The sequence below is a fragment of the Helobdella robusta genome (assembly GCF_000326865.2).
Source record: "Helobdella robusta unplaced genomic scaffold HELROscaffold_104, whole genome shotgun sequence".
In the NCBI taxonomy this organism is placed as follows: domain Eukaryota; kingdom Metazoa; phylum Annelida; class Clitellata; order Rhynchobdellida; family Glossiphoniidae; genus Helobdella; species Helobdella robusta.
Window position 1 is genome coordinate 122,662 of NW_008703589.1, and position 16,856 is coordinate 139,517.

The 16,856-nt window shown below is 34.4% G+C and overlaps 2 protein-coding genes across 2 annotated transcripts in view; one reads left to right on the forward strand and one right to left on the reverse strand.

Moving 5' to 3' along the window:
• Window positions 1–361: 361 nt before the first annotated feature.
• On the forward strand, window positions 362–8,161 carry HELRODRAFT_183300 (hypothetical protein; the record flags this gene model as incomplete). Its single annotated transcript, XM_009012334.1, has 20 exons — window positions 362–650; window positions 804–1,034; window positions 1,100–1,249; window positions 1,645–1,743; window positions 1,978–2,106; window positions 2,520–2,654; window positions 3,097–3,250; window positions 3,319–3,350; window positions 3,493–3,626; window positions 3,697–3,784; window positions 3,857–3,933; window positions 4,220–4,259; window positions 4,431–4,528; window positions 4,769–4,897; window positions 4,983–5,143; window positions 5,307–5,550; window positions 5,915–6,055; window positions 6,443–6,574; window positions 7,116–7,468; window positions 7,876–8,161. 20 exons carry the CDS (start codon window positions 362–364, stop codon window positions 8,159–8,161), a joined length of 3,102 nt encoding a protein of 1,033 aa, XP_009010582.1.
• A 4,610-nt stretch (window positions 8,162–12,771) lies between these two features.
• HELRODRAFT_116840 (hypothetical protein) overlaps window positions 12,772–16,856 on the reverse strand; it is a gene marked incomplete at both ends in the record, with an annotated part of 16,390 nt that continues 12,305 nt past the window's right edge. Inside the window, 9 exons of the mRNA XM_009012335.1 lie at window positions 12,772–12,942; window positions 13,248–13,354; window positions 13,557–13,677; window positions 14,041–14,208; window positions 14,535–14,648; window positions 14,913–15,055; window positions 15,262–15,439; window positions 16,333–16,398; window positions 16,486–16,557. Coding sequence (XP_009010583.1) covers window positions 12,772–12,942; window positions 13,248–13,354; window positions 13,557–13,677; window positions 14,041–14,208; window positions 14,535–14,648; window positions 14,913–15,055; window positions 15,262–15,439; window positions 16,333–16,398; window positions 16,486–16,557 — 1,140 coding nt within the window. The remainder of the gene's footprint in view (window positions 12,943–13,247; window positions 13,355–13,556; window positions 13,678–14,040; window positions 14,209–14,534; window positions 14,649–14,912; window positions 15,056–15,261; window positions 15,440–16,332; window positions 16,399–16,485; window positions 16,558–16,856) is intronic.

The window sequence follows — 16,856 nt, forward strand, 5'->3', positions numbered from 1 at the left end:
AGAACAGACACGGCAAGTCAAAACGTTAAAACCACTTTAAGCTACCTTTTCCACAAAATTTCAAATTCAAATGGGCCCCATTCAAGATGTTATGAACGCATTGTTGCGATAGTTAGTGTTGCATTTTAAAGCCTGTGACAGCCTGATGTGAACAGCCATCAATGCTGAACTGAACTGAGCTCTTACAATGACAGCCAATTACAATTACAATGAATGACTTGCCTACTAGCAAGCACTTCTTTTTTTATTTTTTTTGAAAACGTCTTCTCGAGGATATATATCACCCCAGCATTATTTACAAATCGTTCATTTTGATAACTCCAATCTGTTGAACTTTTGAGACAATTGATATTAATTAAACATGAGACTGCCGTCTCTATCTGAAAATACATTAATTTTTTTCAATTTGGTGAATCTTATTGCAAATTTACCAAGAAGTGAAGGGACACTTGCTAATTTGGCCTTTGGGAAACGTGTTCTATGTGTTAATCACCCAGAGCACGTCTGTTCGAATGCAGTCGATGGAGATTTAAATAACATTGCTGCTACTGAACGTGAGTCCAACTGGATGGTCTTTGATTTGGGAGGATTGTACAGAGTGGAACATATTGTTCTTTATAATATTGCCCAAGGTATTCCTTTGGGAGACGGTACTTGAAACTTATCTAAATTATTCGTTACTCATATTCATTAAAACAAATCCTTCGTTAAAGATATTCTAGATTTAGCAATATATTTACGTTGTCCAAATGCTTAAATTTGAATCCATGAATTTGAATCCATGAATTTCAAATACATACTAGCTCTGGTGATGAGCAGATTCTTAGTTGGATTGTTGTTGGATTATGTTGTTGGAACTTCACCAACCATCAACACCAAATGTGGAAGATATCCACGTTACACTCTTCCTGGTGAGGTTTGCAGACTCAACTGCTCGCTGCCATTTCAAAAATCCAGATTTGTTGTGTTGTTCGCTGATTTTTTAGATCGAACTGTTTATGTGGCAGAATTTCAAATATTTGGAGACAAAACAAGTAAGTAAAATATAGACCTTGATTACAATTTCAACAAAGTTAGATTGAAATTTTTTCAAAATTAGTCAGTTATTCTGATCGATTCATCGGTTGTTATAAGAACTTCCCGAGCGGAGATAGTCGCGGCAGTGTTCTTCTTCTTCACCAATGTTTAGATCACTGCGGTGGTTATAACTTCTTATATGCTGGATTAGTCGTAAGTTCACGAACGACTGGTTTCTGATTTAAAATTAAATAAAATATTAATTTGGATCAAGACAGCACTCAGTACTTTTAAAAGCTCATCTGTCGCTAAATAATTGTTGCCAAATCTGGTTTTGCTTTTTTTGGTCCTTTTCTCTGGAACTCTCAACCTCCTTCTCTGACTACTTCTCCATCATTTGCGAAGTTCAGAGCGGATCTCAAGACCTGTTTTCAAAATTCATTGAGGAGCGCTGTTGAACATCGCGGAAATAGCGCTTTATAAGCTAATTGATTGATTGATTGATTGATTAATTGATTGATTGATTGATTAATTGATTGATTGATTGATTGATTGATTGATTGATTGATTGATTGATTTATTGATTGTAAAAATAACTCTAGAGTGGTGAAAATTGTTACTGTGGAGGTAAGCTAGGCGAACTCGTCTCTTCCAGTCTCTGTGGTGTCCCATGTTCAAGTGATGACCATTTCTGCGGCTCTACTGGCTATTTTGCCGTCTATACTGGTCAGTGAAATTTGCTAGTGTTGACTTTTTAAAAAATTGTAAAATAGTTTTTTAGGGGTAGGAGTAATTTTTAATTTTAGCCTCGGCATGTGTAGGACCTACAAGTCTGGACCAAATTGCATGCAACAGAAGAGGTCAGCGATGTTTTACAATCCAGTTACCTTTTTAAAATTTTATTTCTTTGATATCATTCCTAAACTTGAATTCCAACTTTTCCATCTGCTCTTCTCCCAGACTGTTCAGTTAAGAACGGAATGTGTGGAGTACATACGTGCATGGCAAATCTCATTGGGCCGACGTACATATCTGAATGCCTCTGCAGTGTTGGTTACGGTAAAAACTACTACAATGATGATTGCAGAGGTGAGATGTGATTTTCTGTTTTTCCAATTCCATCTCTTCAATGTCTTGCTTTTGCACTGGGTTTGCCTGATAAATTTATTTTTCTTTGAGTTTGTTGGTTTCAAATGATACGTCCGTTATTTTTCTTTGTTTAAGAACACTAGATTGATTGATTGATTGATTGATTGATTGATTGTTTAATTGATTGATTGATTGATTGATTGTTTAATTGATTGATTGATTGATTGATTGATTGATTGATTGATTGATTGATTGATTGATTGATTGATTGATTGTTTTATTGCTTCGTGAAACTTTTTTCAAAAATGCTATTCCTGAAAATGAAAGCTTCCGACCGAATCAAACAAAACCTATGTTAATTTATTCATACATTTCAATTTTTTTTAAATTATTAATTGATGTGATTATTAAAGATATCGACGAATGTTCACTGAATGCCAACTTATGTCCAGCCAACATTTCGACTTGTGTGAATACAGCTGGCTCTTATAATTGCATCTGCTCAGATGGCTATGAAAAAAGCGGTCAGCTAAACTGCACAAGCAAAGGTTAACCTCAGTAAATATATTTATTTTATACAATTTTAAGAAATATTTTCAATATTATTATCAAATCTTTCAAATTTTTTGAGAAAAACCAACAACACACACGAACGCATAACGTTTGAGAGGTGGTGAAGATCTCTTTCCATTGGAATCTAGTGGCTGCAATAGAAAGACCAGGCGCTTAGCTATTACTTACCTCGTCTTAAATTCAAATATTGTATAAATTTTGTTATTTAAAAAGCGCTTACTGTGTTTGAGATGTTGTGTGTGTGTGTGTGTGTGTGTGTGTGTGTGTGTGTGTGTGTGTGTGTGTGTTGTTGTTGTTGTTGTTGTGGCCTTTACCTGGTTTTTTCTTTTCCATCATAACACATCAAAGATATGAATGAGAGATTTAGATAGAAACTTTACTCTTTCAACATAATAGAACATTTAAAATCTGAATCAGAATTAAAAAAAGAACCTCTGGCTGTAGTTAGCACGCAAATAGATGCAGCTGCAATAATTGGAAGTGTGGTCGGAACGTCTGTGGCTCTTCTGCTCGTCGCTGTAATCGCTGCTGCGATTTATTTTTACCAGATTAAAAAAACTAAGCGACGAACGTTAGTTTTTGTGTGAATGATGACAATTTTCATGACCATATGTGAATGACAAATCAAATAATTTCCAGGATAAACTCGACTACTGACGAAGTAAAGCCAGGTTAGTGAAGCCAATACGTACCGTACATCTAAGATTGCATTGAATTTAGAAATTTTAATTGATAATCAAATTGAAAATTGGGACACTCGCTGATTTAAATTAACTCAAAAACATTCGCTGGCATCGAGTTTTTCCATTTCAGGAAAATTTATTTCCAAATTTACGACAAAATCTACTCGTCAAAAGTCTGATGGCGGCTCTAGCAAGGTTCACATTGAAAAGTTGGAAAATTATTACAAAACTCTAACTCCTCAAGGCGTGCGCGACCAATTCAAAGTAAATTAATTCTCATTTTTTAAGAAAAATTAAAAAAAACTCAAAAACTTTATAAATCGCTTTTTACCAGAACATTCCCCTTAGAAATAACTCAAACTGCTCTTATGCCGAAAAACCAGAGCTCAGAAGTAAGAACAGAGACAAAGACGCGCTGCCATGTAAGACAGGGATTATGATTTCTTGCTAATTTGCCAATTTCATTTTTTAATTATTTCCACTTTATCCTTTAGTTGATCACAACAGAGTCATCTTGAAGGTTATAAACGAGCAAGTTTTCTCTGACTATATCAATGCCTGCATTGTACCGGTATCTTTTGCCATTCGTTTGTTTATTGATTGAATGATTGACTGATTGATTAATGGATTGATTTATTGATTGATTGACTAATTGATTGATTGATTGACTGATTGATTGACTAATTGATCGATCTATCATTTGATTGATTGATTGACTGATTGGTTGATTGATTGATCGATCGATCGATCATTTGATTGATTGATTGACTGATTGGTTGATTGATTGATCGATCGATCAATCATTTGATTGATTTAATAGAATCAAAATTAACATCAACCAAACTTTTTATTTTTAGAGTTACCGGCCTAAGAAATATACATTTATCACCGCTCAAAGTAACCTTTACCCGATCAATCACTATATTTACTAACTTAATTAATCCTAATTAAGTTTAGCTTGAGATAAAAAGTTTTGTTCCATAAATAAATAAATGAATGAATGAATGAATAAATGAATGAATGAATTTTTAATGAGTTTTAACTGGCGTAATTATACCATTCATTTAGGTCCCTATCGAAAGACAGCCCATGACTTCTGGCGTATGGTCAGCGAGAAAGATGCCTGCCTCGTCGTCGAGTTAAACTTTCCGAAAGAAATACACCAAGTCGTCAAACTTTTAAATAATAATAATTATAATTAGTGATAATTAGTAATAAATAATTAATTAATGATTATGAGTATTAATAAGTTATAATATATTGGGTACAAATCTCTGAAGTAGGTGCCTATTGGAGATTGACCTTTAACCCTTAGCCTATTACTATTAATTATTACCCCTACGATATTATTAAGGATTAATTAAATTAATTTTTAAAATTAGTTCAAAAATTTTTCATCTATTTAGAAATCTTCCAAAAATCACCTGCCCGAAGCAATTGGCGACGGACTGCAATTTAAAAAGAACATCTCCGTGAAATGCGTTAGCGTCGAGAAATGGCTGAATTATGAAATCAGGAAAATTTACATCAAAATGGTGTGTTAACTCCCATAAAATCGTCATTCTATTCCACGTTGAGTCGGCCAGGCTTAAAAATGAAATTAATTTTCTTTCCTCAAAGGATTCTCAAAAACTTCTAGTTACCCACATGCGTTACTCCGGCTGGCCAGACGAAGGTGTGCCCGCCAATGTTGGAAGTGTACTAAACTTCCATCACCATGTTAAGTCTGTTCTCCAAGCGAAAAGAAGCAAAAATTTACCCAACATTGTTGTCCAATGCCAGTTAGTAGAGAGTATATATTAGATTCACTCAGACAAACAAATATCTACACTAACAAAAAAAGGTGAGGATTTCCGACTTGCTCTCGTGTGTACTAACAAAAAACTAAACAAATTTCAGATAGTTTAACAAACGATATCTTCTTAACTATACACCCTTTTTTAGCTGTGAATCCACGGCTAGCAGTCGAACTCGGTCACTGCAGCACGCAGCAGTACCAGACATCTTAACCACTACACTATCATCTATTGCCAGTATCATCTATTGTAACAGAACAGGTGTGGGCGCCTCGGCTATTTTCATCGGTCTGGACTACTTGATTGAGCAATGCGAAGATAAGAAAGTAGTTGATTTGCCACAATGTTTGAGGTATCTAAGATCGCACAGAAATCACATGATACGGACTGAGGTGACGATTACCAACCTAATGAATATTTTTATAACACTACTTTATAACACTTATATATATACATATATATATATATTGAGTTTGTTATAAATAATAATGGAGACACTTTTATTATTACGTCCGAAACATGGAATGATGAATTTAATCATAAAACTAAAAGTATATATGGATAAAATAACATAAATAAAATACGTTAAAATAAAATAAAATCTTGTCTGGAACAAGTGCAGTAATATAAATTATTTAAATATAATAATATCTAATATATTTAATATAATAATATAATTTAATATAATATTAATAATAATGAAGAGTAAAACCACTAAATTAATTTCAAATAAATTAATGAATAAATTGGTCCCAGAAAGAATATGACTTCCTATACAGAGCCATGATAGCCTACAGCAACCTCGGACATACAACATGTTTCTCCCTTATGGATGATTCTTTCGCCAAATTTTTGAACGACGAATTGTTCGATAAAAGCTTGGAGAAACAACTCAAAGTAACTAATTTTCATATCCCATCTTCACCTAAGATCTAACTCAAGTACAATTTTCATCATCCTCTAAGATTTAAACACGCACAACTTAACTGACACCAACGCCAAAATTCTTTCCAGATGATCCTCTCAAACAGTAAAACTTCCAACAACTTGGGTTATTAGAATAAGTTTTTGGAAACAAATTTTGCATTTTAATGTCAACCTTTACTTAAAATTACAGAAAATAGAGCCAGGAGGTTGGACGGCTTTGTCTCCTACCCGGTTACGAAATTTTGTTATTACTTTTTTAAACTGGAAGTCTCACCTTAACACTTGAAACCTAACACAATTTCAAAATTGTAGCAGGGAAGGAAAATAATTTCATTTCAAAATGATATTTCTCAACAGTGCTTCAACAAAGTGAACGCATTCTTAACTGGCAAAATAAGTAAAAGCATCAAAGGCGAGCTCTTCTATAAAGACGTCTTAGGCGATGATGGCTCCGTTATTGTAGTTGTGAATTCGAAACCAGCCAACAAGGTTTGCAGTTTCATTTAGATTCATAATTTTTAGAAGAACAAAAACCAAAAATTCTTATTAATAACGAATGGTGTAATGCTGGGATGGGCAAACTTTTTTGCTGTGAGGGCCGCATTGAGAACTTTTTTTACCTTTGAAGGGCCGCACATGTACTTAAATAGCGAATTTTTTTGACCCAAGAGAGAATTTTTTAAGGTTTTTGGTTCCTTTTTTGGTCATAATGTCTGGCTGACGCTGACGACCATTTTTTGGCAAACAAGGCCTCGTAGTCCGCACAAAATAGCTCTCGCAGGCGGCCCACAGACCGTAGTTTGCCCACCCCTTGTGTAATGGTCAAAGTGCTTGACATTGCTGTTGCTGTTTGTTGGTGATGACACCCGTGAAATGAGTTACATAGTGAGGAGAGAACTGTTAGAACTGTCCAAAATTAAATTAATTACAAATTAAATTTTCGAAAAATTAAAATACCTTTAATGAAAATTGTATAAAAGATGGATTTCCGTAGAAAAATATCTTATACAAACTTTATTTTTCGCGGCAGAGCGCGCTGAAATTGTTAATTCCAGAACCTGGTAGGAAGATGACGTTCCGGGATATCGTCTTGGAAAACAGTGAAGACGCCAGCCACGTTTATCAGACGGCCAGTAGCCTCAGGACCACCTTATTGACCCTAACAAAGAATGAAGACAGAATAAATTATGATAATGACGCTGACGACGAAATAAATCGTGATAATAAGGAAGCAGGTGGCGATGTTTACGATAAACTATCTAACTATGGCCGGCGAGTTAAAGTGCATTTTTTGACATCTACCGATGAAATTCAATCTCTTTACAAGATGCTGAAAGAAGATGTTAAAAATTTCAAATTGCCAGCAATTCCTTTGCTCTTCAGGTGCGTAATTCCATGTATGTTAAGTTTTATAAGATATATTAAGTAAAGTATTATGTATAAGTCTCAATCTAAATTATTTCCTAAGTACTTATCAGATATAATAATTGAAGCTAAACGCTTCGGTTTACGATCGTCTTCTTGTTCTCGCTTCTTCTTAACTCGTGTTAAACACTCTTTTGCTAAATCTGCTTTTGCTTTTTCTGGCCCTTTTCTCTGGAACTCTCTACCAACTTCTCTGGCTACTTCTCCATCACTTACGAAATTACGAGTTTGCAAAATTCATTGAGGAGCACTGTTGAACATTGCGGAAATACCGCTTTACAAGTTAATTGATTGATTGAATTGATTGATTGAAAGTCATCAACCAATACTAGAAATATTTTGCCTTTTCACAAATATTTTTTCAGAAACTCTGAAGATTTGGAAGTGAATGTGGTCCTGGTGATGTTGAGCCTGTTGGAGATGCTGGATTCCTGCAAGCATGTGGATATATACCAGACGGTTCTTCAATTACAATCACGCTACAACAACAACAACAACAACAACAACATCAACGACATCAACATCTACAACATCGTTCCAGAGACAACAGACAATAATGACGATGTCTTCATAACTATAAATCAGTACAAACTCATTCACAATATTGTTAAAAAGATTGTTATTGACAATGACGGATCCAGACAACTTTGACGGAGGGGTCCAACTTTGACAAGGGGGGCAACTATGATGTAGGGGGGCCAAAACTCGATGTTTTTTGAGGGTACTTAAAATAGGTAGGTAGTGACTTTTGGCCCACCTAAATCTCCAATAATTATTATTGATGATTGATGGTTGTGTGGGAAGATAATTATAGAAATCGAAGTGGGCGTGGCCAAACATTACTTGTAAATAGTGCGAGATGAATAGCTAAATGATACTAGTGAATTTATAAAGTTCCAAACTGTGTTAACGAAATTATATTATTTTTAAACTACAAAAAGAGATAAAGAAAATAAAAGAATTACATATTTAAGAATAAATTTCTAAATATCTAATGTCTAAATTTCAAAATATTTAATTTTGTATTTAATTTAATACTATTATAATTTATAATATATATAAATTATAATATATAATTTATATTTAATACTAAAATTTTTTAAATATCTAAATATTTAAGAAACAATGCAGGGATTTAGTGCAATAATCTAAAATTATAACTGCGAGGAAACTTGTGTTCAAGTAGATAGAATGGAAATTAATTTGGAAAGCAACATCAACATTACCCAATGATCTACCGGTCGTTCAGCAATCAGTTGTGTAGAGACAAATTTGGTTTAGTTACAAAATGTTGAATGTTATAGTAATGGTAACTTTTAATTTTTCTAGCGGTCTATGTGTAACCACTGGAATCAAATTTCTTCAATTTTCACATAAACACGAAACAAAGCACACATGTGCATCGTTGATTGGGATTTCTTTTGCGTTTGAATCCGAGCATTGCAACACGACGACCGGACACCTTGCCACTACACCATCACTCTATTTAATCCTATACAAGTCTATATAACTCTATATAACTTTATATAACCATATATAACTTTATATAACCATATATAACTCTATATAACTATATAACTCTATATAACTTTATAAAACTATATAACTCTATGTGTCCACATATAACTCTATACAACTCTATACAATTTTATATAACCTATAAATTTTATATATGTGAAAATGATTGGTATGGGGTGATAAAGTTAAAAAAACTGCTGAAATATGTTTCAAACAACGACAATGTTTGAGTTTCTGGTCAACGAATTGTTCGATTTGTTGTATGCTTAAGTAAGATACTGTCATAACATGGCCCTGGTTATGGTTGCTTTTACAAGTTTAGCAGAAGTATTGAAAATCAGATGATAATTTTTACGCTAATGTTATAATTTTCAACAAAAACAGTAAAAAACATTATCATTCTAAACAAAAATTTTAATATTACAACACATATAACAGAGGGAAAAATAAGAATGATTGGCAATTAACTGCGCGGGGATGACAATGACATTGTTAATGACATTTTGAATTTTATCATTCGTTAAAGCGTCATAAGTTTCTATCCAAAAACAAATTCATATTGAAAGACGCGGAGAAGTTTTGCGTGCGAACTGCAAGCAAATTAGCGATCAGGCCCGAGGAAAAGTTTATCACGGAGAATTCTACAGGCGGTCTGCGTGATTGAATTAACGATAATCTTCCGAGAAAAGAATAATGAAGATGTACGGCCAAGAAACCTCTGACGAGAGAAGGGATTGGTTTTATTCCGTGATTTACCTGTCGATTAGTTACTGTGCTGCATTCTAACGATTTAAACGATTGAATAAACGAGTGATTGATCACTGCAATACACATACAAGTGATTGCCAGCACTGTTTTCTTTCTGATAAAGTTTATCTGAAATAGGTTTGTTCAGAAGTCAGGAATAATTACCCTAAAAATAACTGTACCCTACAAGTTCAAGGGGTCGGTTATAACAATATCAATAAATTGTAGGATTATATCAATACAATATCAATAAATTGTAGGTCACAAGATTCAAATTTTAATTAATTCATAAATAATTCACTTAAATTGCCTACACGAGACTCAAATAGTTAATTTTAATCATTGAAATTTTCATTTGTTACTTCTTGAATTTCAATTTTCAATCGCAGATAAAGATGACTCAGACGATGTAAGAACGATTTTTGTAGTTTTATGAAAAAAAATTTTATACATAAAAAACATGAATGCAATTCAAATTTTATCGTTTTGCATGTTTTGGTTACTTTGTAAATTTATAACTAAGCCAGACGTGACTCTACTCTACTTTACTTGATAAAGTTTATTTGAATTGAATACTTTCCAAATGAATTTTAGTAATTACCGCCGTTGAATTCTTCACTTTATTCCTTTATTGAATCAATTTTGAAGCTTCTCTAAGAACACCTTAGTCAGGCTCTATCCATTGTTAAATTTTTATCGTTCATTCATTTTGAAATGTAGTCGAAGTCGCAGTATGACACGCGTCTGAAGAGAGCGTTCAAAGACAGGAGCCACACACACGGGAAAGTCATCAGAAGCTTCGTGAAGAAGGAACTCGCTGACGGACAAATCCAAAAGTGAATTTATAGAAGGATGAGCTAGAATAAAGAAATGACATGTTTCTTTGTTAGATGGTTCAAAAAATTAACTTCGGAATTACAATTTTTACCGAATTTATTCCTAAAAGCTTCAAAGGAGAACTATGTTTAAGTGGCGTAATTACATTTATAACAAATGTGGACTGATTTTGAATTTTTTTCAAAACTTTCTGAATAAAACTTGGAAAGAATTCTTTCGGTTGCTTTTTGGCGTGATGTTTATAAACGTCTTTGGGCACCTCTGTGCATAAAGTGCTATATAAATGTTTCTATAATAACAATAATAATATTATTATTAATTATTGTTAATAATAATATTCATAATTATTATTATTACTGTGAATACATGCAAGTTAGAGTAGAGGCTGATAAAGAGTACCAATCTAAGCAAAGAAGAACCTTTTGGTTCCGTGCTTCCAGAAGCCTTCATTGAATTAAGTGCGGTGTCACGTGAGGGGTGAGCTTTTTATCCAAGGTCAAAGGTCAGGTCATGACTGCATTGAACGGGTGTGGACCGCCACTGCCGGATGTTCCGGTCGGATTGCTGTGACGCCACCAAAGATATTTTACTGTCAAAATATAATTTATATTTGAAATATAATATTATCGCCGGTGTTAGTTGTTCTGGTTGCTGTGGTAGTAGTCGTACGAACAAATTATGAAAGACGAACGAACGAACGATCGGATTTGAAAGAACAAACTAACGAACGAACGGATGAACAAACGAACGAACAAATCAAAAAACGACAAACGAATAGAAGAAAGTACATCACAAAAACATTTAATACCATATCTTATTGTACAATAATATAAACAAAACACCACATAAATACATCATTTCTATATATATATATATATATATATATATATATATATATATATATATATAACCGTATAATACAATTTTTCATAATATTGTAATATTATTATGTTCATTTACCATATGAAAAAAAGTTAAATAGACATCAAGAGAGGTCATGGCATGATTGGATCAATTCCTTTAAATATTAAGCAAAAGTAGATTGATGGGTGAATTAATTTATTGATTTACTATTTGATGAATGAATGAATGAATGAATGAATAAGTGAATCAGTGAATGAATGAATGAACGAATGAATCAGTGAATGAATGAATGAATGAATGAATGAATGAACGAATGAATCAGTGAATGAATGAATGAATCAATCAATGAATGAAAAAAAAAATTTATAAACAAACTCAAGATTGAATAGAGAATGACTAATTTAAAAAACAACTTAACGGATATATATTATTATTATTATTATTATTATTCGAAAATTTGTATAGCGCCAATTACAAACAAAATGTTTCTCAAAAGCACTGTCTAAAAAAAAAAAAAAAAAAAAACAGTTGAATTGCTACGATAAACCAACCAAATCTTAAAATCTTATAATGAAAACAAAAATGATTTCAATAATTTCTTGAACAATTTTTCTGTCAGTTCGGGCTGTCTTAGATGACTTGGTAGACTATTCCAAACGGAATATATATATATATATATGTATATATATATATATATATATATATAATATTGTCAAGAAATATTACGAATAATAAAAATAATCATAATAATATAATTATAATTAATATTAATACAATGTTTCCATCAGAAAAGTAGTGACAGTAATAAAAATAAAAATAATCATCACTATCATCACCACCACCATCATCATCATCATCATCATCATTATAATTAAAATAATTATTTTTGTAATTAATTACCATAAATAACGTTATTATGGACATAAAAACAATTAATAATAATAATAATTATTATTATTATTATGACCACAATAAAAATAATTATCATTATTATGACCATAATAAAAATAATTATCATTATTATGACCGTAATAATAATAATAATCATCATTATTATGACCGTAATAATAATAATAATAATTATTATTATTATTAATATGACCATAATAATAATAATAATAATAAAGATAATTATTATCATTATTATGACTATAACAATAAATAATAATAATAAAGATAATTATTATTATTATAGTCATAATAACAATAATTATTATTATTATGGTCAATAATAAAGATAATTATTATTATTATGGTCATAATAATAAAAATAATTATTATAATTATGACCATAATTATCTGTTCTTCATCTCCCTTCTCACCCTCTTGGTGACCCTGCCAAAGCAGAGCCCGAATATGAAGATGACGAGTACGGCTGCCACGAAGACGAACAGGAAGTAGTGGGAGGAAGGTGATGACGTCATCGCGTCGAAGACCTCTTGCAGATTGATCGGCGGCTGGATGATCTGTGTGCGTGTGTGTGTGTGAATTTTTGTGTGAATTTTTGTGTGTGTGTTTGTGTGTGAATTTTTGTGTCATTTGTGTGTGTGTGTTAGTGTGTGAATTTGAGTGTGTTTGTGTGTGTGTCTGTGAGTGGGTTAGACAGAAAGTCGGGCATTCAGTCAGACAGACAAATAAGCAGACAAACAAACAAACAGACAGACAGACAGACAAACAAACAAAAACAGACAGACAAACAAAAACAGACAGACAGACAAACAAAAACAGACAGACAGACAAACAAACAAACAAAAACAGACAGACAGAAAACCTGAGACATGGAGCTCCAGAGTTTGAACCTCGTCTTGAGTTGTTCGTCGCATTTTTCGGACAGCTTGTGAGTCTTATCCTTCTGAAAAGCCAGCAAGCACTCCAACTCTGATGATGATGATGATGATGACAGTCTTTCAACGACATCATCATCATCACCACCACCACCATTATCATCACCACCATCATCGTCATCATCAAAATCATCATCATCATCATAACTCACTCTTCCCCTCCCCTAGAGGAACGAATCCTCATCACCACCACCACCATCATCACCATCATCATCATCATAATCATCATAACCCACTCTTCCCCTCCCCCAGAGGAACGTCCCCACAGAGTCTGACGAGATCCAGGGAACAAGCGCTGTAGAGCCTGACGTCAGCATGGATATCAACCATATCCTCCTCTATCACGTGACTGATTTGCTGAAATTATAGTTGCCATAATTATAATTATAATTATTATTCTTCCCATCACTCAATAATTTACTCATTCATTCAGTCAGTCAGTCAGTCAATCGATCGATCGATCGATCAATCGATAAATCAACCAACCAACCAATCAATCACAATCAATCTTACACTCACTCACTCACTCACTCACTCACTCACTCACTCACTCACTCACTCACTCACTCACTCACTCACTCACTCACTCACTCACTCACTCAATCAATCAATCAATCAATCAATCCTTCACTCACTCACTCAATCAATCATTCACTCACTCAATCAATCAATCATTCACTCACTCAATCAATCAATCATTTACTCACTCACTCATCCAACCTTGAAGCACTTCCTATTCTTTTCCATGGTGATCAACTTCTTGAGGACGGCATCTTTCAGACAGTCCAGGACCCTCCCATTGTCAGCCTCCCCCTCATCCCCCCTCTGGCCATCAGGCTCCCCATTCGATCTTCCCAAGTTTGCCTCTTCAGAGCATAAGTTCTTTATCTGTATGGGTGGGTGAATAGATGGATGGATAGATGAATGGATGGATAAACTATTGGATGAATGAATGAATTAATGAATCAACCAACCATCCAACCAACCAACTAACCATCCAACCAATTGAACAACCAATTGAACAACCAACCAACCAACCAATCAACCAACCAACTAATCAACCAGCCAACCAACCAACCAACCAACTAACCAACCAACCAACCCACCAACCAACCATCCAACCAACCAATCTACCAACCAACCAACCAACCATCCAACCAACCAACCCACCAACCAACCAACCAACCATCCAACCAACCAACCAACCGACCAACCTCAGCGTGGCAATGCTTAACAAGTGGTATATTCATCCTATGATCCTTGGCCTCCATCCTGATGAGGTTACGTATGTGGTGGTGGCACCTGGCAGTCAACTGTGGTTTCTCCGACTGATTGGTTGATTGATTGATTGGTTAATTGATTGGTTAGTTGGTTGATAGTTGGTTAATTGATTGATTGATCGATTGACTGGTTAGTTAATTGATTGGTTGATTGAGTGACTGATTAATTGGTTAGTTGGATGTCCAGTTTATTAACCAACAACACACACACACAAGCAGGCACACATACAAACAAACACACACACACACAAACAGACACACACACACACACACAAACAGACACACACACACACGCACAAACAAACACACAACCTTCTTAACGTAAACATTCTTCAGACACTCCAGAACTTTCCCGCCATCTTCACTATCATTCTTCAGACTGCTGAACTCGCTGGGGCAATGCTTCCTGATGTCTGGCGAACAGCTTACGGACAGCTCCCTATCTAGTCTTATGTCTGGCAGGTTCGAGGTATCGCGGGAGTGTTTGCATTTTTCCATTTCGAAAGAGAGAAAGATGGAAAACAAAGAGAGAGAGAGAGAAAGAGAGAGAGAAAAAGAGAAAAAGAGAGAGAGAGAGAGAAAGAGAGAGAGAGTGAGAGAACAAGTTACGGAATAAAAAAAGTTACGAACGAACGAATTGACATCTGTAAGCTAAACTGACCAATGCCCATGACATGACTCCACTTGGCCACAGTCCTCTTGCACTTTTCATCGAACTCGCCGTCGCCAGGATCGCCGCCACCATCGCCACCGTCGTCGTCGTCGTCCTCGTCGTTCATCTTCTGCAGTAGGCAGTAGATGATGCTGTGTGGGTTCTGCTGCTGATCCGAGCAGTGTTTCTGGATGGATGGGTGGGTGAATTGATGGATGGATGGGTGGATGGATAGATGGGTGGATGGATAGATGGGTGGATGGATGAGTGAAATGATGGATGAACTGATGGATGGATTAATTGAGAGATGGATTAATTGATGGATTAATTAATTGATGAATGGATGAATTGATGGATGAATTGATGAATGAATAAATGGATGAATTAATTAATTAATTAATGATGGACGAGACAAAAATTGCACAGGCACTGCTTAAAGTCGGATGGAGGAACTGTTCAAATCCAATCTGAGATGGAATCACTAGACATGGAATCATTTTAAAGACGGCATTGCAAAGACTTGGAGCGACCAGAACAAAAAAGAGTAATGCGAAGTCGAAGGGTGCGAATGGATTTTAAATGAATTTAAAGTGAAGATTGTTGGGAGCCTCTCTCTCTCTCTCTCTCTTGGAGATGCCATTTGAAATGGGGTTTTCGTTAGCTGGCAGGCAGAATGTCTGTTTGGCTCTACCTAATCTCATTTGACACTTCATTCATTTCATTTGACACTTCACTTCAATTTAGGACTATTAAAATTATAATTAATTTTCATCTGGCCTGTTATTACATTTGTTATTACATTCATGTGTGTTAGGTCATTTTGACGAATGAATGGATGGATAGTGAATGTATCAATGGATGGATGAATGAATGAATGGATGAATTAATGAACGAATGAATAGATGAATGAATGAATTATAAATGAACGAACGAACGAATGAACGAACGAATGAATGAATGAATGTATGAATTAATTAATGGATGAATGAATGAAAGGTAGATGGGCGGTAGATGAACGAACGAACCAGCAAAATACGAATGAGTGAAAAGACGAAAGAACGAGTAGAACCCCAAAACTACCTGGATCATGTGCTGGCATTTCGTCACGAACCCATAATCATGCTTCGGGTTTACTGCCTCAATCTCCTGATGATGATGACGATGATGTTGGTGATGATGACGATGATGATGATGATGCTGATGACGATGATGGTGATGATGATGATGACTCACTTTTCTACGGAACATCTCCCTGTGGCACTTTTGAGACAACTTTTCGAAGTTATCCATTAGGCATTGAATGACCTGAATGATAGGAGGAGCAATAAAATGGATGAATGAATGAATGAATGAATGAATGAATGAATGAATGAATGAATGAGTGAATGAATGAGTGAATGGATGAATGAATAAGTGATTAAACGAATGAATGAAAGAACTAATCTCGTTAGCTCAAAGTTTTAAATAGAATAAGAAAAAGCTGGATGAATGATTGAATCAATCAATCAACCAGTCAATCAATCAATCAATCGATCGATCGATCGATCAATCAGTCAGTCAGTCAGTCAATCAATCAATCAATCAATCAATCAGTCAGTCAGTCA